The sequence below is a fragment of the Haliotis cracherodii genome, unplaced genomic scaffold (assembly GCF_022045235.1).
Source record: "Haliotis cracherodii isolate W230 unplaced genomic scaffold, xgHalCrac1.p SCAF_8, whole genome shotgun sequence".
Classification (NCBI taxonomy): domain Eukaryota; kingdom Metazoa; phylum Mollusca; class Gastropoda; order Lepetellida; family Haliotidae; genus Haliotis; species Haliotis cracherodii.
The window spans coordinates 28,152,431-28,171,097 of NW_027266341.1; the positions used below are offsets into that span (position 1 = coordinate 28,152,431).

The window sequence follows — 18,667 nt, forward strand, 5'->3', positions numbered from 1 at the left end:
GTCACGATCCCGTTTCATTTCTCACTCAAATTTGCAAAATATTAAATTGACCCCGACGTGATTTTAACACGCAACCTTCTGATCTGGAGTCAGACGCGCTACCGTTGCCACGAAAACTATAAGGTACTCCTAGTTCAATAGTTGTCCTTTAAATTGTATTTGTCACGTCTCAGCTTTATTCCTTTCACAGTACGTGACGTTTTCGTGCTGAAATGTTACCAGTGTTATAGAGATAGATAAACTATATATTTTATTATTTCTTAAAGACAACAACAACAACAATTTGACCCCAAACCCGATTTCGTCACGATCCCGTTTCATTTCTCACTCAAATTTGCAAAACATTAAATTGACCCCGACGTGATTTGAACACGCAACCTTCTGATCTGGAGTCAGACGCGCTACCGTTGCGCCACAGGGCCGTCTGAAAGCCAGAAAACTATAAGGTACTCCTAGTGCAATAGTTGTCCTTTAAATTGTATTTGTCACGTCTCAGCTTTATTCCTTTCACAGTACGTGACGTTTTCGTGCTGAAATGTTACCAGTGTTATAGAGATAGATAAACTATATATTTTAATATTTCTTAAAGACAACAACAACGACAATTTGACCCCAAACCCGATTTCGTCACGATCCCGTTTCATTTCTCACTCAAATTTGCAAAATATTAAATTGACCCCGACGTGATTTTAACACGCAACCTTCTGATCTGGAGTCAGACGCGCTACCGTTGCCACGAAAACTATAAGGTACTCCTAGTTCAATAGTTGTCCTTTAAATTGTATTTGTCACGTCTCAGCTTTATTCCTTTCACAGTACGTGACGTTTTCGTGCTGAAATGTTACCAGTGTTATAGAGATAGATAAACTATATATTTTATTATTTCTTAAAGACAACAACAACAACAATTTGACCCCAAACCCGATTTCGTCACGATCCCGTTTCATTTCTCACTCAAATTTGCAAAACATTAAATTGACCCCGACGTGATTTGAACACGCAACCTTCTGATCTGGAGTCAGACGCGCTACCGTTGCGCCACAGGGCCGTCTGAAAGCCAGAAAACTATAAGGTACTCCTAGTACAATAGTTGTCCTTTAAATTGTATTTGTCACGTCTCAGCTTTATTCCTTTCACAGTACGTGACGTTTTCGTGCTGAAATGTTACCAGTGTTATAGAGATAGATAAACTATATATTTTATTATTTCTTAAAGACAACAACAACGACAATTTGACCCCAAACCCGATTTCGTCAAATTGACCCCGACGTGATTTGAACACGCAACCTTCTGATCTGGAGTCAGACGCGCTACCGTTGCGCCACAGGGCCGTCTGAAAGCGCTATCAGACGCGCTACCGTTGCGCCACAGGGCCGTCTGAAAGCCAGAAAACAATAAGGTACTAAGAGTCGACTGTGTTCTTTAAAATGTAACCTGCTACATCTAAAAACCTTCCCTTTTTACACAGAACGTGATATTGTCCTCTGAATTCATACCAGTGAAGGAGAGATAGATTACAATTCATTTGTTTCTCATTTCTTAAAGACAGCTACAACACCGACAATTTGACCCCAAACCCGATTTTGTCACGATCCCGTTTCATTTCTTACTCAAATTTGCAAAACATTAAATTGACCCCGACGTGATTTGAACACGCAACCTTCTGATCTGGAGTCAGACGCGCTACCGTTGCGCCACAGGGCCGTCTGAAAGCCAGAAAACTATAAGGTACTCCTAGTACAATAGTTGTCCTTTGAATTGTATTTGTCACGTCTCAGCTTTATTCCTTTCACAGTACGTGACGTTTTCGTGCTGAAATGTTACCAGTGTTATAGAGATAGATAAACTATATATTTTATTATTTCTTAAAGACAACAACAACGACAATTTGACCCCAAACCCGATTTCGTCAAATTGACCCCGACGTGATTTGAACACGCAACCTTCTGATCTGGAGTCAGACGCGCTACCGTTGCGCCACAGGGCCGTCTGAAAGCCAGAGAACTATAAGGTACTAAGAGTCGACTGTGTTCTTTAAAATGTTACCTGTTACATCTAAAAACCTTCCCTTTTTACACACAACGTGATATTTTCTTCTGAATTCATACCAGTGTAAGAGAGATAGATTACAATTCATTTGTTTCTCATTTCTTAAAGACAGCAACAACACCGACAATTTGATACCAAACGCGATTTTGTCACGATCCCTTTTCATTTCTCACTCAAATTTGCAAAATATTAAATTGACCCCGACGTGATTTGAACACGCAACCTTCTGATCTGGAGTCAGACGCGCTACCGTTGCGCCACAGGGCCGTCTGAAAGCCAGAAAACTATAAGGTACTCCTAGTTCAATAGTTGTCCTTTAAATTGTATTTGTCACGTCTCAGCTTTATTCCTTTCACAGTACGTGACGTTTTCGTGCTGAAATGTTACCAGTGTTATAGAGATAGATAAACTATATATTTTATTATTTCTTAAAGACAACAACAACAATTTGACCCCAAACCCGATTTCGTCACGATCCCGTTTCATTTCTCACTCAAATTTGCAAAACATTAAATTGACCCCGACGTGATTTGAACACGCAACCTTCTGATCTGGAGTCAGACGCGCTACCGTTGCGCCACAGGGCCGTCTGAAAGCCAGAAAACTATAAGGTACTAAGAGTCGACTGTGTTCTTTAAAATGTTACCTGTTACATCTAAAAACCTTCCCTTTTAACACACAACGTGATATTGTCCTCTGAATTCATACCAATCAAGGAGAGATAGATTACAATTCATTTGTTTCTCATTTCTTAAAGACAGCAACAACACCGACAATTTGACCCCAAACCCGATTTTGTCACGATCCCGTTTCATTTCTCACTCAAATTTGCAAAACATTAAATTGACCCCGACGTGATTTGAACACGCAACCTTCTGATCTGGAGTCAGACGCGCTACCGTTGCGCCACAGGGCCGTCTGAAAGCCAGAAAACTATAAGGTACTCCTAGTACAATAGTTGTCCTTTAAATTGTATTTGTCACGTCTCAGCTTTATTCCTTTCACAGTACGTGACGTTTTCGTGCTGAAATGTTACCAGTGTTATAGAGATAGATAAACTATATATTTTATTATTTCTTAAAGACAACAACAACGACAATTTGACCCCAAACCCGATTTCGTCACGATCCCGTTTCATTTCTCACTCAAATTTGCAAAACATTAAATTGACCCCGACGTGATTTGAACACGCAACCTTCTGATCTGGAGTCAGACGCGCTACCGTTGCGCCACAGGGCCGTCTGAAAGCCAGAAAACTATAAGGTACTAAGAGTCGACTGTGTTCTTTAAAATGTTACCTGTTACATCTAAAAACCTTCCCTTTTAACACACAACGTGATATTGTCTTCTGAATTCATACCAATGAAGGAGAGATAGATTACAATTCATTTGTTTCTCATTTCTTAAAGACAGCAACAACACCGACAATTTGACCCCAAACCCGATTTTGTCACGATCACGTTTCATTTCTCACTCAAATTTGCAAAACATTAAATTGACCCCGACGTGATTTGAACACGCAACCTTCTGATCTGGAGTCAGACGCGCTACCGTTGCGCCACAGGGCCGTCTGAAAGCCAGAAAACTATAAGGTACTCCTAGTACAATAGTTGTCCTTTAAATTGTATTTGTCACGTCTCAGCTTTATTCCTTTCACAGTACGTGACGTTTTCGTGCTGAAATGTTACCAAACCCGATTTCGTCAAATTGACCCCGACGTGATTTGAACACGCAACCTTCTGATCTGGAGTCAGACGCGCTACCGTTGCGCCACAGGGCCGTCTGAAAGCCAGAAAACTATAAGGTACTCCTAGTACAATAGTTGTCCTTTAAATTGTATTTGTCACGTCTCAGCTTTATTCCTTTCACAGTACGTGACGTTTTCGTGCTGAAATGTTACCAGTGTTATAGAGATAGATAAACTATATATTTTATTATTTCTTAAAGACAACAACAACGACAATTTGACCCCAAACCCGATTTCGTCACGATCCCGTTTCATTTCTCACTCAAATTTGCAAAACATTAAATTGACCCCGACGTGATTTGAACACGCAACCTTCTGATCTGGAGTCAGACGCGCTACCGTTGCGCCACAGGGCCGTCTGAAGCCAGAAAACTATAAGGTACTAAGAGTCGACTGTGTTCTTTAAAATGTTACCTGTTACATCTAAAAACCTTCCCTTTTAACACACAACGTGATATTGTCTTCTGAATTCATACCAATGAAGGAGAGATAGATTACAATTCATTTGTTTCTCATTTCTTAAAGACAGCAACAACACCGACAATTTGACCCCAAACCCGATTTTGTCACGATCCCGTTTCATTTCTTACTCAAATTTGCAAAACATTAAATTGACCCCGACGTGATTTGAACACGCAACCTTCTGATCTGGAGTCAGACGCGCTACCGTTGCGCCACAGGGCCGTCTGAAAGACAGAAAACTATAAGGTACTCCTAGTACAATAGTTGTCCTTTAAATTGTATTTGTCACGTCTCAGCTTTATTCCTTTCACAGTACGTGACGTTTTCGTGCTGAAATGTTACCAGTGTTATAGAGATAGATAAACTATATATTTTATTATTTCTTAAAGACAACAACAACGACAATTTGACCCCAAACCCGATTTCGTCAAATTGACCCCGACGTGATTTGAACACGCAACCTTCTGATCTGGAGTCAGACGCGCTACCGTTGCGCCACAGGGCCGTCTGAAAGCGCTATCAGACGCGCTACCGTTGCGCCACAGGGCCGTCTGAAAGCCAGAAAACAATAAGGTACTAAGAGTCGACTGTGTTCTTTAAAATGTAACCTGTTACATCTAAAAACCTTCCCTTTTTACACAGAACGTGATATTGTCCTCTGAATTCATACCAGTGAAGGAGAGATAGATTACAATTCATTTGTTTCTCATTTCTTAAAGACAGCTACAACACCGACAATTTGACCCCAAACCCGATTTTGTCACGATCCCGTTTCATTTCTTACTCAAATTTGCAAAACATTAAATTGACCCCGACGTGATTTGAACACGCAACCTTCTGATCTGGAGTCACACGAGCTACCGTTGCGCCACAGGGCCGTCTGAAAGCCAGAAAACTATAAGGTACTCCTAGTACAATAGTTGTCCTTTAAATTGTATTTGTCACGTCTCATCTTTATTCCTTTCACAGTACGTGACGTTTTCGTGCTGAAATGTTACCAGTGTTATAGAGATAGATAAACTATATATTTTATTATTTCTTAAAGACAACAACAACGACAATTTGACCCCAAACCCGATTTCGTCACGATCCCGTTTCATTTCTCACTCAAATTTGCAAAACATTAAATTGACCCCGACGTGATTTGAACACGCAACCTTCTGATCTGGAGTCAGACGCGCTACCGTTGCGCCACAGGGCCGTCTGAAAGTCAGAAAACTATAAGGTACTAAGAGTCGACTGTGTTCTTTAAAATGTTACCTGTTACATCTAAAAACCTTCCCTTTTTACACAGAACGTGATATTGTCCTCTGAATTCATACCAGTGAAGGAGAGATAGATTACAATTCATTTGTTTCTCATTTCTTAAAGACAGCAACAACAACAACAATTTGACCCCAAACGCGATTTTGTCACGATCCCGTTTCATTTCTCACTCAAATTTGCAAAACATTAAATTGACCCCGACGTGATTTGAACACGCAACCTTCTGATCTGGAGTCAGACGCGCTACCGTTGCGCCACAGGGCCGTCTGAAAGCCAGAAAACTATAAGGTACTCCTAGTACAATAGTTGTCCTTTAAATTGTATTTGTCACGTCTCAGCTTTATTCCTTTCACAGTACGTGACGTTTTCGTGCTGAAATGTTACCAGTGTTATAGAGATAGATAAACTATATATTTTATTATTTCTTAAAGACAACAACAACAACAATTTGACCCCAAACCCGATTTCGTCACGATCCCGTTTCATTTCTCACTCAAATTTGCAAAACATTAAATTGACCCCGACGTGATTTGAACACGCAACCTTCTGATCTGGAGTCAGACGCGCTACCGTTGCGCCACAGGGCCGTCTGAAAGCCAGAAAACTATAAGGTACTCCTAGTACAATAGTTGTCCTTTAAATTGTATTTGTCACGTCTCAGCTTTATTCCTTTCACAGTACGTGACGTTTTCGTGCTGAAATGTTACCAGTGTTATAGAGATAGATAAACTATATATTTTATTATTTCTTAAAGACAACAACAACGACAATTTGACCCCAAACCCGATTTCGTCACGATCCCGTTTCATTTCTCACTCAAATTTGCAAAACATTAAATTGACCCCGACGTGATTTGAACACGCAACCTTCTGATCTGGAGTCAGACGCGCTACCGTTGCGCCACAGGGCCGTCTGAAAGCCAGAAAACTATAAGGTACTCCTAGTACAATAGTTGTCCTTTAAATTGTATTTGTCACGTCTCAGCTTTATTCCTTTCACAGTACGTGACGTTTTCGTGCTGAAATGTTACCAGTGTTATAGAGATAGATAAACTATATATTTTATTATTTCTTAAAGACAACAACAACGACAATTTGACCCCAAACCCGATTTCGTCACGATCCCGTTTCATTTCTCACTCAAATTTGCAAAACATTAAATTGACCCCGACGTGATTTGAACACGCAACCTTCTGATCTGGAGTCAGACGCGCTACCGTTGCGCCACAGGGCCGTCTGAAAGCCAGAAAACTATAAGGTACTCCTAGTACAATAGTTGTCCTTTAAATTGTATTTGTCACGTCTCAGCTTTATTCCTTTCACAGTACGTGACGTTTTCGTGCTGAAATGTTACCAGTGTTATAGAGATAGATAAACTATATATTTTATTATTTCTTAAAGACAACAACAACGACAATTTGACCCCAAACCCGATTTCGTCACGATCCCGTTTCATTTCTCACTCAAATTTGCAAAACATTAAATTGACCCCGACGTGATTTGAACACGCAACCTTCTGATCTGGAGTCAGACGCGCTACCGTTGCGCCACAGGGCCGTCTGAAAGCCAGAAAACTATAAGGTACTCCTAGTACAATAGTTGTCCTTTAAATTGTATTTGTCACGTCTCAGCTTTATTCCTTTCACAGTACGTGACGTTTTCGTGCTGAAATGTTACCAGTGTTATAGAGATAGATAAACTATATATTTTATTATTTCTTAAAGACAACAACAACGACAATTTGACCCCAAACCCGATTTCGTCACGATCCCGTTTCATTTCTCACTCAAATTTGCAAAACATTAAATTGACCCCGACGTGATTTGAACACGCAACCTTCTGATCTGGAGTCAGACGCGCTACCGTTGCGCCACAGGGCCGTCTGAAAGCCAGAAAACTATAAGGTACTCCTAGTACAATAGTTGTCCTTTAAATTGTATTTGTCACGTCTCAGCTTTATTCCTTTCACAGTACGTGACGTTTTCGTGCTGAAATGTTACCAGTGTTATAGAGATAGATAAACTATATATTTTATTATTTCTTAAAGACAACAACAACGACAATTTGACCCCAAACCCGATTTCGTCACGATCCCGTTTCATTTCTCACTCAAATTTGCAAAACATTAAATTGACCCCGACGTGATTTGAACACGCAACCTTCTGATCTGGAGTCAGACGCGCTACCGTTGCGCCACAGGGCCGTCTGAAAGCCGGAAAACAATAAGGTACTAAGAGTCGACTGTGTTCTTTAAAATGTTACCTGCTACATCTAAAAACCTTCCCTTTTTACACAGAACGTGATATTGTCCTCTGAATTCATACCAGTGAAGGAGAGATAGATTACAATTCATTTGTTTCTCATTTCTTAAAGACAGCAACAACACCGACAATTTGACCCCAAACCCGATTTTGTCACGATCCCGTTTCATTTCTCACTCAAATTTGCAAAACATTAAATTGACCCCGACGTGATTTGAACACGCAACCTTCTGATCTGGAGTCAGACGCGCTACCGTTGCGCCACAGGGCCGTCTGAAAGCCAGAAAACAATACGGTACTAAGAGTCGACTGTGTTCTTTAAAATGTTACCTGCTACATCTAAAAACCTTCCCTTTTTACACACAACGTGATATTGTCCTCTGAATTCATACCAGTGAAGGAGAGATAGATTACAATTCATTTGTTTCTCATTTCTTAAAGACAGCAACAACACCGACAATTTGACCCCAAACCCGATTTTGTCACGATCCCGTTTCATTTCTTACTCAAATTTGCAAAACATTAAATTGACCCCGACGTGATTTGAACACGCAACCTTCTGATCTGGAGTCAGACGCGCTACCGTTGCGCCACAGGGCCGTCTGAAAGCCAGAAAACTATAAGGTACTCCTAGTACAATAGTTGTCCTTTAAATTGTATTTGTCACGTCTCAGCTTTATTCCTTTCACAGTACGTGACGTTTTCGTGCTGAAATGTTACCAGTGTTATAGAGATAGATAAACTATATATTTTATTATTTCTTAAAGACAACAACAACGACAATTTGACCCCAAACCCGATTTCGTCACGATCCCGTTTCATTTCTCACTCAAATTTGCAAAATATTAAATTGACCCCGACGTGATTTGAACACGCAACCTTCTGATCTGGAGTCAGACGCGCTACCGTTGCCACGAAAACTATAAGGTACTCCTAGTACAATAGTTGTCCTTTAAATTGTATTTGTCACGTCTCAGCTTTATTCCTTTCACAGTACATGACGTTTTCGTGCTGAAATGTTACCAGTGTTATAGAGATAGATAAACTATATATTTTATTATTTCTTAAAGACAACAACAACAACAATTTGACCCCAAACCCGATTTCGTCACGATCCCGTTTCATTTCTCACTCAAATTTGCAAAACATTAAATTGACCCCGACGTGATTTGAACACGCAACCTTCTGATCTGGAGTCAGACGCGCTACCGTTGCGCCACAGGGCCGTCTGAAAGCCAGAAAACTATAAGGTACTAAGAGTCGACTGTGTTCTTTAAAATGTTACCTGTTACATCTAAAAACCTTCCCTTTTTACACAGAACGTGATATTTTCTTCTGAATTCATACCAGTATAAGAGAGATAGATTACAATTCATTTGTTTCTCATTTCTTAAAGACAGCAACAACACCGACAATTTGATACCAAACCCGATTTTGTCACGATCCCGTTTCATTTCTCACTCAAATTTGCAAAATATTAAATTGACCCCGACGTGATTTTAACACGCAACCTTCTGATCTGGAGTCAGACGCGCTACCGTTGCCACGAAAACTATAAGGTACTCCTAGTTCAATAGTTGTCCTTCAAATTGTATTTGTCACGTCTCAGCTTTATTCCTTTCACAGTACGTGACGTTTTCGTGCTGAAATGTTACCAGTGTTATAGAGATAGATAAACTATATATTTTATTATTTCTTAAAGACAACAACAACAACGACAATTTGACCCCAAACCCGACTTTTTCACGATCCCGTTACGGTACTTCCAGTGGAATGGATGTCCTTAAATTTGTACCTGTCACATCTCAACTGTATTCCTTTCACTTTACGTGACGTTTTCTTTCTATAATGTTCACTGAGATAGATAAACTATATATTTTATTATTTCTTAAAGACAACAACAACGACAATTTGACCCCAAACCCGATTTCGTCACGATCCCGTTTCATTTCTCACTCAAATTTGCAAAACATTAAATTGACCCCGACGTGATTTGAACACGCAACCTTCTGATCTGGAGTCAGACGCGCTACCGTTGCGCCACAGGGCCGTCAGAAAGCCAGAAAACTATAAGGTACTAAGAGTCGACTGTGTTCTTTAAAATGTTACCTGTTACATCTAAAAACCTTCCCTTTTTACACACAACGTGATATTGTCTTCTGAATTCATACCAATGAAGGAGAGATAGATTACAATTCATTTGTTTCTCATTTCTTAAAGACAGCAACAACAACGACAATTTGACCCCAAACGCGATTTTGTCACGATCCCGTTTCATTTCTCACTCAAATTTGCAAAACATTAAATTGACCCCGACGTGATTTGAACACGCAACCTTCTGATCTGGAGTCAGACGCGCTACCGTTGCGCCACAGGGCCGTCTGAAAGCCAGGAAAACTATAAGGTACTCCTAGTACAATAGTTATCCATCAAATTGTATTTGTCACGTCTCAGCTTTATTTCTTTCACAGTACGTGACGATTTCGTGCTGAAATGTTACCAGTGTTATAGAGATAGATAAACTATATATTTTATTATTTCTTAAAGACAACCACAACATCGAAAATTTGACCCCAAACCCGACTTTTTCACGATCCCGTTACGGTACTTCCAGTAGAATGGATGTCTTTAAAATTGTACCTGTCACATTTCAGCTGTATTCCTTTCACAGTACGTGACGTTTTCTTTCTATAATGTTACCTGTGTTAAAGAGATAGATAAACTATATATTTTATTATTTCTTAAAGACAACAACAACATCGACAATTTGATATGGAGTCAGACGCGCTACCGTTGCGCCACAGGGCCGTCAGAAAGCCAGAAACTATAAGGTACTAAGAGTAGACTGTATTCTTTAAAATGTTACCTGTTACATCTAAAAACCTTCCCTTTTTACACAGAACGTGATATTGTGCTCTGAAGTCTTAGCAATGTCCGCATAGGGATAGATTAGAATTCAACTTTTTCTCATTTCTTAAAGACAGGAACAACACTGACAACACTGCGTTTACTCAGCCTGATTTAATTTTTCATTCAAATTAATTGAATTTTTACGTGTTTTAAAGGTGTATATAAACATGAATTGCAGGACTTGCGATATTACAGGCGGCCCAAACAGCGAATGGGATTACGAATTGGACGACTCCCAACTCTGCAGCATTACCCAGGTTATCAGAAGGGCTGTATTCCTGGTAGCAACCCGGGTACTCTTCATCTGATTGAGAGGTACCAAAAGTAAGGAATCGTGAACAATGGGGAGTCGGACAACTTAGTACTTTGGATGCAATCATGGCATTTCATATGCATAGTCCGCATATTTGCCATGTTTTTCCTGAATCTTGTCAATCATATCAGTGTCAAGAGGGACAGAAAGTTCTGATTTCATAGGATGTATAAAAAAGGACAAGATCAGGTTTGTTGGCCAGGATAGGTGTGGGGCTTTTTACGGGCCTGTTCCAAAGAATTTTTTTGTATTTATCATTTCCCATGACGCCATCTACATGTTCTGGATCGTACCATGGATGGACCTGTGTCTAAACCACAAACATAGTGAAGACGGTAATAAAATGATCGCGACGCTTAAGATACTGTGTGACGAAGTGTATCATAAACCGTCCCAGATACTTTACAAATACATGTATGCTATCCATACAGAAGTTGAAAATGTCCCATGGTTAAAATTTATTAAGAATGTATTAGATAATTGTCATATGTATTTCAAAACCCATCGGTATGTTCCACGCCATGGCTGGCCTCAATGATTGAAAATATTCCGTCAGAACTGGAAATCCACTGCCGAATCAAGTTCCAAAGGGTCGTATTACCAGTATTTGAAGATTCAACCGTCACTTGAGAAATATCTATTGCTCTCAAAATCAATATTTCTACCTATATTAAAATTCAGACCTTCTAACCATAGATTACCCGTTGAAACTGGCTGATGGTTGAACATTCTCAGGGAAGACCGCCAGTGTCCACTCTGTGATTCAATCGCTGTGGGAGATGAATTTCACTACCTATTCCGATGTGAAGCTTTTCCCCAACAGCGATATGAACTCTTAAATAAGAATTATCTTCAGTTTCCAAACGTGTCCCAATTTAAGAAAATTATGACCACAAACAGTGTAAGAGATCTAAAAGGCCTGTCTAAATTCCTTAACAATGTGTTCAATGTGGTAAATTGTATTAGTATCCACGAATCCTATTCTTGTTAAATGCTGTCATTTTGTACATAATAAAAATTGTATATAATTGTATCTCATGTACCACCGTGGGTGGGTTTTCTGAGAATAAATGAGTTTGAGTTTGAGTCAAGCTCTTCAGATAAAATAGTTTGTGCCAAAGCTGACAATCCACTGACAATGTGTTGGATTGTCTCATTAAATTCAATGCATAATCTACATTTCATATTTAATTTGGATGCAAAATCAGACATACGGTTTTTCGAGTTGGACGTTTTACTTTCCAGTCCTAACGACTTCATCCAAACGAAGGACTCTGCAGGCTTGCCATCAACAAACACTGAGATGGAATATTGATAAAGCAGTGAGAAGCCTCTCTCTTAGTATATGTACCATGTTGTTTCGCCCCTTCAGTTCTCAAAGTGTGTATGAATGTGTCGAGGTATCATCTAAAGAGTAATTTTGAATCTAAAACGTAAATAAAAGTGACAAAGCCCTTTCCATCTTCACAAGAAATCTCTGCCAAAAGTAGAATCGATTTAGGATTCCGACTAGATCATGAGTATATTCCGACTAGATCATCAAATACTGAGGATAGCATGGTATTCTCGAGAAGGTGAGCGTATCCTGACCCACCGGTGACGTCCGTCACCTTGAGATTCAAGATTCAAGAACCGACGTTCGTGAATAGCTGTCGTGATGAGGCTAGTCAGTGAGGTACAAACGTGTTGTGAATGTGTACAAACGCGTTATCGCGCACAATGCTCTTGTTGTTGATGAGTGTCTCAATATACAGTTTTCATCAATACCAGATAGTGAGTGAATTTTTCATCGCATCGGCAATATATCAGCCATATAGCGATTCATCGATACTAGAAAATGAGCATATCTCGTTTATTGAGATTGAATATGTCCGTAGAAGCTTAACGCTCCTCGTAACTTGTTTGTTTGTCGCTTCGGTTCATAAACCATATTTGAAGACGTTGGAGACAGAAAAACAGACAAAACTTCTCAGATTTGTGTTTTATATTAAAAGTTGTAATTTCAACTTTTTTCATAAATATTTGACATGGTGACAAAAAATGTATTTACAGTCGTCAAAGGGCACCTCTCGTTTCTTATTTACACAATTCATGTACCCCGGACAAATACAATGCAAAATCTTAAAATCACATAATGCCATGTGTCCTTGAAATCACTTTAGCTGTAGTCCTTGGTGACAGTCACAGACACTAGCACAACAGTCGTACTGCACAACACAGAGTCAATGTTTATTTGCACATAACCTCCGTAAGTAAAATCTCATATTGCAGACTTCGGGTGTAAAGTGGATGAGCCGGAGTGTCTATAAATCTCGTTTGTTCTCGTTATAAAAGTCAATTTCTTTCTCACAAACTAATAGTCATTTTCACATTTGGTCACGGGAAGTGGCGAATGCGTATGTGCCATAGTGACCGGAACTTGCACGTGACTAGAGAGAACGGATGAGGTTGGCGAATGATGTTCTGGCTTAGCGTCATACATGGAATGAGATGGCACGAGAAGCTGGTGCTGTGACGTCACCGGGGGGAGGCTGGGCATGGTGGGGGAGACCTGAGAGTACTGGGGTGGGATACCCGACATCTCGGAGGGGGAATCAGGGGACATTTTGTCAGTGCTGTCCTTCTTTTTGTTCTGTTTCCTTTCCTTGGCCCGACGGTTCTGGAACCAGATCTTGACTTGTCTCTCGGACAGTTGGAGTTGGTTGGCGAGCTCGGCTTTACGGCGGATGGTGATGTATCGGCTGTAGTGAAACTCCTTCTCCAGTTCCAGACGCTGGTGATCACTGTACACAACGCGGTACTTGTCCTTGGTGCGTGTCTTACCTGCAATAAAGAATATATACATAAGAACAGGCATAAAACACCATTGACAAAGGGCAACGACAGCATGGGAATCAGAGAAATCAGGAAATTTGTGTAATAAATTTTGTCGTCTTAGAGAGTTCATTGACAGGACCAAGCCCAGCAAATGTTTGTTCTAAGCGTTGTTCCTCTTAAGCGTTATATTGCCGCCACGCGAACACACCACCGATTTCTCTTTGACAGGGGCAGAGTAGTCCTGACTTTTGTACACACGCTAGATTAGATTTGTAATTGTAGTTTCGGGGCCAATATTGATTTCAGTGAGCTATCAGCAACCATCCGGTGCTGGCTGTGACGACATTCCAAGGTAATCCACCCCTACGCCATCTCCTGGAGACCAGGGGTCAGGCTTTCATTTGACACATCGCACACAGGAGCCTCTCGCTTGATCTCAGGATGAAAGGCCAGGCAGCTAACGATTAAGGTTAAACCTTCAGAGTGAAATGGGGACCTCGTTTACACCTTCAGCGTCAATTGAGCCCACGGTTTTAACATAAAAATTCGAAAAACTACGTGTAACTAATTGATTCCAAGCAAATCAGTTGACATCCTTAGTCAAACACCAGAACACGTTCAAACCACTGTTGGTCTTTCATGCCTATACCATGATACTACGCTTCGTGCTTCCACTGCTATTCTTACCCTATAAATCTTTACTTAGAAATCTTGTTGGTAATCGTATCTCGGGATTGTTTTTTGATAGATTCACGCTCGAAACGTGTGTGATTACAGATTGACTTTATGATAGAACGCGGGTGTGAGATTTGCAAATAACCACTTCGCCCCAAGTTCACCCTAAGCTTGTAGATAAGAACGCTGTCCCTCTCTATGGAGGTTGGAGTATCACTGGGTTGAAGCGGGTATACCAAACATGGTCCCCGGGACAAAGCCTTCTAGATAGTGTGTATTGTGCACAGAGCCTCGGGTACAAGTATGACACGAATAAGTCCTACAAATTGATGAACAGTTACTATGGTCTGCACAAGTAGTTGTGAGAGGCCCCGCTATCTCACAGCGCTAAAACTAAGGATGAGTAGCCATGATACTTCACGGACCGTGGGGTGTGATCTTTGATGGATTAATCCCGATTAGCGTAAAGGATGATCACCTCGAAGATTAAACGGATTAAAGCAAGATCTGGCGTTAATTAACTAGGAGAGGGCAATGACTACGTCTGGGAAGGGATTAGGACAGTTAACAAAGAATGAATAAATGTAGAATGAAAACAAAACGGTGATGATTGGTAAGTTCCAGACAGTCTGACGACAGTTACTCAAGAAGTGGTATTTTAAACTTTCACCGTTATGATTAGACGTTTGTTCAAAATATGTGTTATTTATGTGCCTAACCTCTTTATGGTAACATGTATAATTATAAGCACAATTCATTACAATATTCCCTTCATATCAACATTCCCAGTTCTGATAAGTCATCAGAAACACTGATTGCCCCTCCCTCTCGCAGTATCGTTTGATGTCTCTATACGTTTTGTCCTATTCAACGCATTAACACCACGCTGTGAAAGTTTTACAAATTCAATTATTCCTTGACAAGATTGTAAATTTCCTGGGTGTTATAGGTATAATGAAAATGAGGTTGTAATGACGGCGAGAGGAGAACTCCCAGAGCGAAAGTCAACATTCCGTGAATGTTTGCGGTATTCTTTAAAGCCGCCACCAGACTTACCAAACAATAGAATGGTCACGATGCAAGATTCCTTATTGTAACTGATTGAAGTTTACACTGTACATACATGCTACCCATAGGACTAGCATTAGGACATTCACATACCCGCCTACTCCGCCCCTAATGAGGTTCAAATGACTCCAGCGTTACGAGTTGGCAATGCATCGCTAACTTTACCTACGTTGACAAAGACAGCAACGTCACAGATCGATACGCCCGGGTGAGGTCAGTCCACTGGACGCGGTCACTTCAAAGATTAGGATCACTAGTTCTTTAACCCCTTCGACCCATCAATAAAATATTACTTAAACCAGGTACTTAAAAACACATTGGCAACTTATCGTGAGAAATCGGGTTTGGGTTCGAAATTCGAGGTAATGTTATCTGTTTGTGAAGTTATGGGGAAATTGATAACGTCTAAAATATTGATCAAAATTATCACAAAATAAACAATTGTATTTTAGGTAAATAGATGACGTATGATTTTATTATGTCAAAGATCTATTATATTTTCAATAATATATTTACTACATTACTGGTATTCATTCATTGGCCTTAAATTCAGGCAAACTAGTTCCAAAATAAAAATTTAGTTATCAAGTATATATATGTTTACCATATATATATAAGTGTCAGGAGGGGGTTTGGTGTGTGGCAGTATGGATGGGGGGTAATTAGCACACCTATGTCAGGTGAGAAGGAGACGCAGGGGGGTAGTAAACAGGAAGGTGCGAGATAGGAAACATGGCGGTGTATGCATGAGATTCCCCCCGACACGCTTCATTGAGGGGATTAGTGTTATTGAGAGAGAAAGGTGCCTTAAGCTAGATGATATGGAATTGTAAAAATATTGTTTTTATTTCTGAAAGGCGCGTTGATCCCGATTGTAAAGTGATCAAGAAACCTCTGATGACTGAGACAGACACTAACTACACCGTCGCGACTCCTTGATTAATGGGATTACCTTACTTCAACCTTGATTGGATTAGCAAAAATGTTGTTTTAGAACACTTAATTTGTGGATAGTTCATTTGTGAATTTATTCAAAAATACAAAATGCAAAATTCAAGCTATTTAATTTAAAATGTGTGACGTGCACAGTAGAAAGCTGAAAATCCTTATTTCACACGTCTACTTGTTCAACATTGTAATATAAAAATGTAAATTAATACGATTAATCTTTTTAATCGACTCGCATATGATCTGTTGATCGCATCTTTGTCATTTTTTTTTTAATTGAATATTTAACTTACCAGGAGCGGGAGCTTGTTGTGAACATTTCATCCATTCGAACGGTGCTCGGAGTTGCTTGGCATTGTTGCTACCCCCGGGGCTGAGACTTGCTGTTGTGCCGGGTGGTGAACAAGAATCCTGGGGGTGAGGATTGTCTAGAACTGTTAGGTGAGGACTGTCCGCCTGTGTGACTACTGGCTGGGGGTACCCCGCCTCGTGGGTGCGGTAGGAGTAGTTGTACGGCCCCTGCTGGAGGGCGGCGCTGGTGGTGGGGACAGTGTAGGCCTGACCCCAGTCTTCGATCCCCCCGTGAGCAGGGCGGGGTGCACTGCCGTACATCCAGGACTGTTGAAGAGCACTAGGGTCGGTCATAGCGTATTGTCCATAATCCTGACCGTATCCTCCCTGGGTCGGGTACCCAAAACTAGGGTAGCTGTAGGTGTTTGGCGAGGGTCGGGAAGCGAACATCGCGGCACTATTCTCGTGACACAGGGCCATGCTCATGTAGAAAGTCTCAGTATATATGCGGTGATGTACGGGAGTTGACCCGACAAACTATCACAAGTCACCAGTAAAAGCTCCAAGAAACTGACGATGCGGAAATATTTCTCCAGCTTTTCCTCGTGTCGATAGATAGAAGATTAAAATGTGATATATCAAATGACGATCAAATGCGTGTTCAGGCTGTCACTGATAATTCCTTGTTGAATCGAATGTAAGTACAGACTGATGTTCGACCCGCTATTTACATGCGGGATATGGGTGGAAGCTCCGCCCCGTCTGCTGCCTAAGCCCCGCCTCCCGGCCTTATCGACCAATGGACTCGCGGCGACAGCGGGCTGGTCAGGTCGACGGTATGTCTGAGGTAGGTGTTTGTTTCAGTGGGCAAGAGTGTGAAAGTGCTGTGGCAGCCGCTGACACCAGTTTCCGTGATGTACTGTCACTAGTTTAGGATATCTACGCCCGAGACGAGTACATCGGCTACATTTTTACAACCCTAGACAGTCTTGTTGATTGACATGCGATGACAGGTTGTGATTTCTAGCAATCAACATAACATTATCAAATATATCACCATTATTTTTATTTAAAACATAAAACTACAAATTATTAAATCAATTTAACTTCTTTATATACGCTTTATATCATACTGACATTATATGCATATCGAAAATCTAATGCATTTGCGAAAAAGCCCAAATGCAAGCAATATTAGTATTTTTATTATACATGTGAGTTCTGTTTGTGATGTAATAACGTACAGTCGTGTTATGTAAAACAAGAATTCATTTACGCAGTTATGGACTATACCCACTGTCTAAATACTACCCTGCCTATCTCATGCAAGGTCTATAGGTGACACATTATGAGAGTTAAATGAGAATATACAAGCATACAAAAAAAATCATATTTTATAAGATCAGGTACAAATTGCTTCGTTGTGCTTCTTACTCCATCATGCACAAAATCACTTCAATCCAACTCTCTATGGCCGTTTTATTATTATTATTATTGTTGTTGTTGTTGTTGACTCCCATAATTCGATATTAGTGCCTAAAGTTTACACCTAATTAACCAGCCACTGATCTAAACAAGACTCTGTTTTCGCATTTCAATAAAGATTCCGCTCGCGAACAGTAGTAAACGGTTAATTTATAATGTTCATTTTCATCACGGCCCATCAGCTTGCTCGTAAATAGTGAAACCTTTACATTTAATTATTCCTATGAAGCGATTAATTTCACCTCATGACCTCTGCGAGGTGAAGTAAATAAATTTGTCTATAACACAGGGTCCATATACTATAATCTGTTGTTTACAGCTTCGAGCTGGAATAAACCCTCATAAAATTGTCGCTTCATTTCGTTCTAGTACCTTC

The 18,667-nt window shown here is 40.3% G+C and overlaps 1 protein-coding gene and 28 non-coding genes across 29 annotated transcripts; all 29 read right to left on the minus strand.

Annotated features, from left to right (window-relative positions):
- Positions 1-350: 350 nt before the first annotated feature.
- Trnaw-cca (transfer RNA tryptophan (anticodon CCA)) lies at positions 351-422 on the minus strand. The gene has a single exon. It is a non-coding gene; the product is annotated as a tRNA-Trp (tRNA).
- A 554-nt stretch (positions 423-976) lies between these two features.
- On the minus strand, positions 977-1,048 carry Trnaw-cca (transfer RNA tryptophan (anticodon CCA)). Its single transcript has one exon. It is a non-coding gene; the product is annotated as a tRNA-Trp (tRNA).
- A 211-nt stretch (positions 1,049-1,259) lies between these two features.
- Trnaw-cca (transfer RNA tryptophan (anticodon CCA)) lies at positions 1,260-1,331 on the minus strand. The gene has a single exon. It is a non-coding gene; the product is annotated as a tRNA-Trp (tRNA).
- A 301-nt stretch (positions 1,332-1,632) lies between these two features.
- On the minus strand, positions 1,633-1,704 carry Trnaw-cca (transfer RNA tryptophan (anticodon CCA)). Its single transcript has one exon. It is a non-coding gene; the product is annotated as a tRNA-Trp (tRNA).
- A 211-nt stretch (positions 1,705-1,915) lies between these two features.
- Positions 1,916-1,987, minus strand: Trnaw-cca (transfer RNA tryptophan (anticodon CCA)). The gene has a single exon. It is a non-coding gene; the product is annotated as a tRNA-Trp (tRNA).
- Positions 1,988-2,244: 257 nt separating this feature from the next.
- On the minus strand, positions 2,245-2,316 carry Trnaw-cca (transfer RNA tryptophan (anticodon CCA)). The gene has a single exon. It is a non-coding gene; the product is annotated as a tRNA-Trp (tRNA).
- Positions 2,317-2,564: 248 nt separating this feature from the next.
- On the minus strand, positions 2,565-2,636 carry Trnaw-cca (transfer RNA tryptophan (anticodon CCA)). The gene has a single exon. It is a non-coding gene; the product is annotated as a tRNA-Trp (tRNA).
- Positions 2,637-2,893: 257 nt separating this feature from the next.
- Trnaw-cca (transfer RNA tryptophan (anticodon CCA)) lies at positions 2,894-2,965 on the minus strand. Its single transcript has one exon. It is a non-coding gene; the product is annotated as a tRNA-Trp (tRNA).
- A 251-nt stretch (positions 2,966-3,216) lies between these two features.
- Trnaw-cca (transfer RNA tryptophan (anticodon CCA)) lies at positions 3,217-3,288 on the minus strand. The gene has a single exon. It is a non-coding gene; the product is annotated as a tRNA-Trp (tRNA).
- Positions 3,289-3,545: 257 nt separating this feature from the next.
- On the minus strand, positions 3,546-3,617 carry Trnaw-cca (transfer RNA tryptophan (anticodon CCA)). Its single transcript has one exon. It is a non-coding gene; the product is annotated as a tRNA-Trp (tRNA).
- A 140-nt stretch (positions 3,618-3,757) lies between these two features.
- Trnaw-cca (transfer RNA tryptophan (anticodon CCA)) lies at positions 3,758-3,829 on the minus strand. Its single transcript has one exon. It is a non-coding gene; the product is annotated as a tRNA-Trp (tRNA).
- A 251-nt stretch (positions 3,830-4,080) lies between these two features.
- On the minus strand, positions 4,081-4,152 carry Trnaw-cca (transfer RNA tryptophan (anticodon CCA)). The gene has a single exon. It is a non-coding gene; the product is annotated as a tRNA-Trp (tRNA).
- A 256-nt stretch (positions 4,153-4,408) lies between these two features.
- On the minus strand, positions 4,409-4,480 carry Trnaw-cca (transfer RNA tryptophan (anticodon CCA)). Its single transcript has one exon. It is a non-coding gene; the product is annotated as a tRNA-Trp (tRNA).
- Positions 4,481-4,691: 211 nt separating this feature from the next.
- On the minus strand, positions 4,692-4,763 carry Trnaw-cca (transfer RNA tryptophan (anticodon CCA)). The gene has a single exon. It is a non-coding gene; the product is annotated as a tRNA-Trp (tRNA).
- A 301-nt stretch (positions 4,764-5,064) lies between these two features.
- Trnaw-cca (transfer RNA tryptophan (anticodon CCA)) lies at positions 5,065-5,136 on the minus strand. Its single transcript has one exon. It is a non-coding gene; the product is annotated as a tRNA-Trp (tRNA).
- Positions 5,137-5,387: 251 nt separating this feature from the next.
- Trnaw-cca (transfer RNA tryptophan (anticodon CCA)) lies at positions 5,388-5,459 on the minus strand. Its single transcript has one exon. It is a non-coding gene; the product is annotated as a tRNA-Trp (tRNA).
- Positions 5,460-5,716: 257 nt separating this feature from the next.
- Trnaw-cca (transfer RNA tryptophan (anticodon CCA)) lies at positions 5,717-5,788 on the minus strand. The gene has a single exon. It is a non-coding gene; the product is annotated as a tRNA-Trp (tRNA).
- Positions 5,789-6,039: 251 nt separating this feature from the next.
- On the minus strand, positions 6,040-6,111 carry Trnaw-cca (transfer RNA tryptophan (anticodon CCA)). The gene has a single exon. It is a non-coding gene; the product is annotated as a tRNA-Trp (tRNA).
- Positions 6,112-6,362: 251 nt separating this feature from the next.
- On the minus strand, positions 6,363-6,434 carry Trnaw-cca (transfer RNA tryptophan (anticodon CCA)). The gene has a single exon. It is a non-coding gene; the product is annotated as a tRNA-Trp (tRNA).
- Positions 6,435-6,685: 251 nt separating this feature from the next.
- Trnaw-cca (transfer RNA tryptophan (anticodon CCA)) lies at positions 6,686-6,757 on the minus strand. Its single transcript has one exon. It is a non-coding gene; the product is annotated as a tRNA-Trp (tRNA).
- Positions 6,758-7,008: 251 nt separating this feature from the next.
- Positions 7,009-7,080, minus strand: Trnaw-cca (transfer RNA tryptophan (anticodon CCA)). The gene has a single exon. It is a non-coding gene; the product is annotated as a tRNA-Trp (tRNA).
- Positions 7,081-7,331: 251 nt separating this feature from the next.
- Trnaw-cca (transfer RNA tryptophan (anticodon CCA)) lies at positions 7,332-7,403 on the minus strand. The gene has a single exon. It is a non-coding gene; the product is annotated as a tRNA-Trp (tRNA).
- A 251-nt stretch (positions 7,404-7,654) lies between these two features.
- Positions 7,655-7,726, minus strand: Trnaw-cca (transfer RNA tryptophan (anticodon CCA)). The gene has a single exon. It is a non-coding gene; the product is annotated as a tRNA-Trp (tRNA).
- A 257-nt stretch (positions 7,727-7,983) lies between these two features.
- On the minus strand, positions 7,984-8,055 carry Trnaw-cca (transfer RNA tryptophan (anticodon CCA)). Its single transcript has one exon. It is a non-coding gene; the product is annotated as a tRNA-Trp (tRNA).
- A 257-nt stretch (positions 8,056-8,312) lies between these two features.
- On the minus strand, positions 8,313-8,384 carry Trnaw-cca (transfer RNA tryptophan (anticodon CCA)). The gene has a single exon. It is a non-coding gene; the product is annotated as a tRNA-Trp (tRNA).
- Positions 8,385-8,938: 554 nt separating this feature from the next.
- On the minus strand, positions 8,939-9,010 carry Trnaw-cca (transfer RNA tryptophan (anticodon CCA)). The gene has a single exon. It is a non-coding gene; the product is annotated as a tRNA-Trp (tRNA).
- A 752-nt stretch (positions 9,011-9,762) lies between these two features.
- Trnaw-cca (transfer RNA tryptophan (anticodon CCA)) lies at positions 9,763-9,834 on the minus strand. Its single transcript has one exon. It is a non-coding gene; the product is annotated as a tRNA-Trp (tRNA).
- Positions 9,835-10,091: 257 nt separating this feature from the next.
- Trnaw-cca (transfer RNA tryptophan (anticodon CCA)) lies at positions 10,092-10,163 on the minus strand. Its single transcript has one exon. It is a non-coding gene; the product is annotated as a tRNA-Trp (tRNA).
- A 3,197-nt stretch (positions 10,164-13,360) lies between these two features.
- LOC139450432 (homeobox protein CHOX-CAD-like) lies at positions 13,361-17,286 on the minus strand. The gene is made up of 2 exons (XM_071232131.1): positions 16,809-17,286; positions 13,361-13,830 (listed from the first exon to the last, which is right to left on the minus strand). Exons 1-2 carry the CDS (start codon positions 17,284-17,286, stop codon positions 13,361-13,363), a joined length of 948 nt encoding a protein of 315 aa, XP_071088232.1.
- Between the last annotated feature and the right edge of the window lie 1,381 nt (positions 17,287-18,667).

Bases quoted from the DNA above. Each gene is read 5' to 3' on its own strand.
- LOC139450432 (XM_071232131.1), bottom strand. From the start codon at position 17,286: ATGGCCCTGTGTCACGAGAATAGTGCCGCGATGTTCGCTTCCCGACCC. The intron at 13,831-16,808 runs GTAAGTTAAATA...TCTTTATTGCAG, and splicing joins ACAACAAGCTCCCGCTCCTG to GTAAGACACGCACCAAGGAC.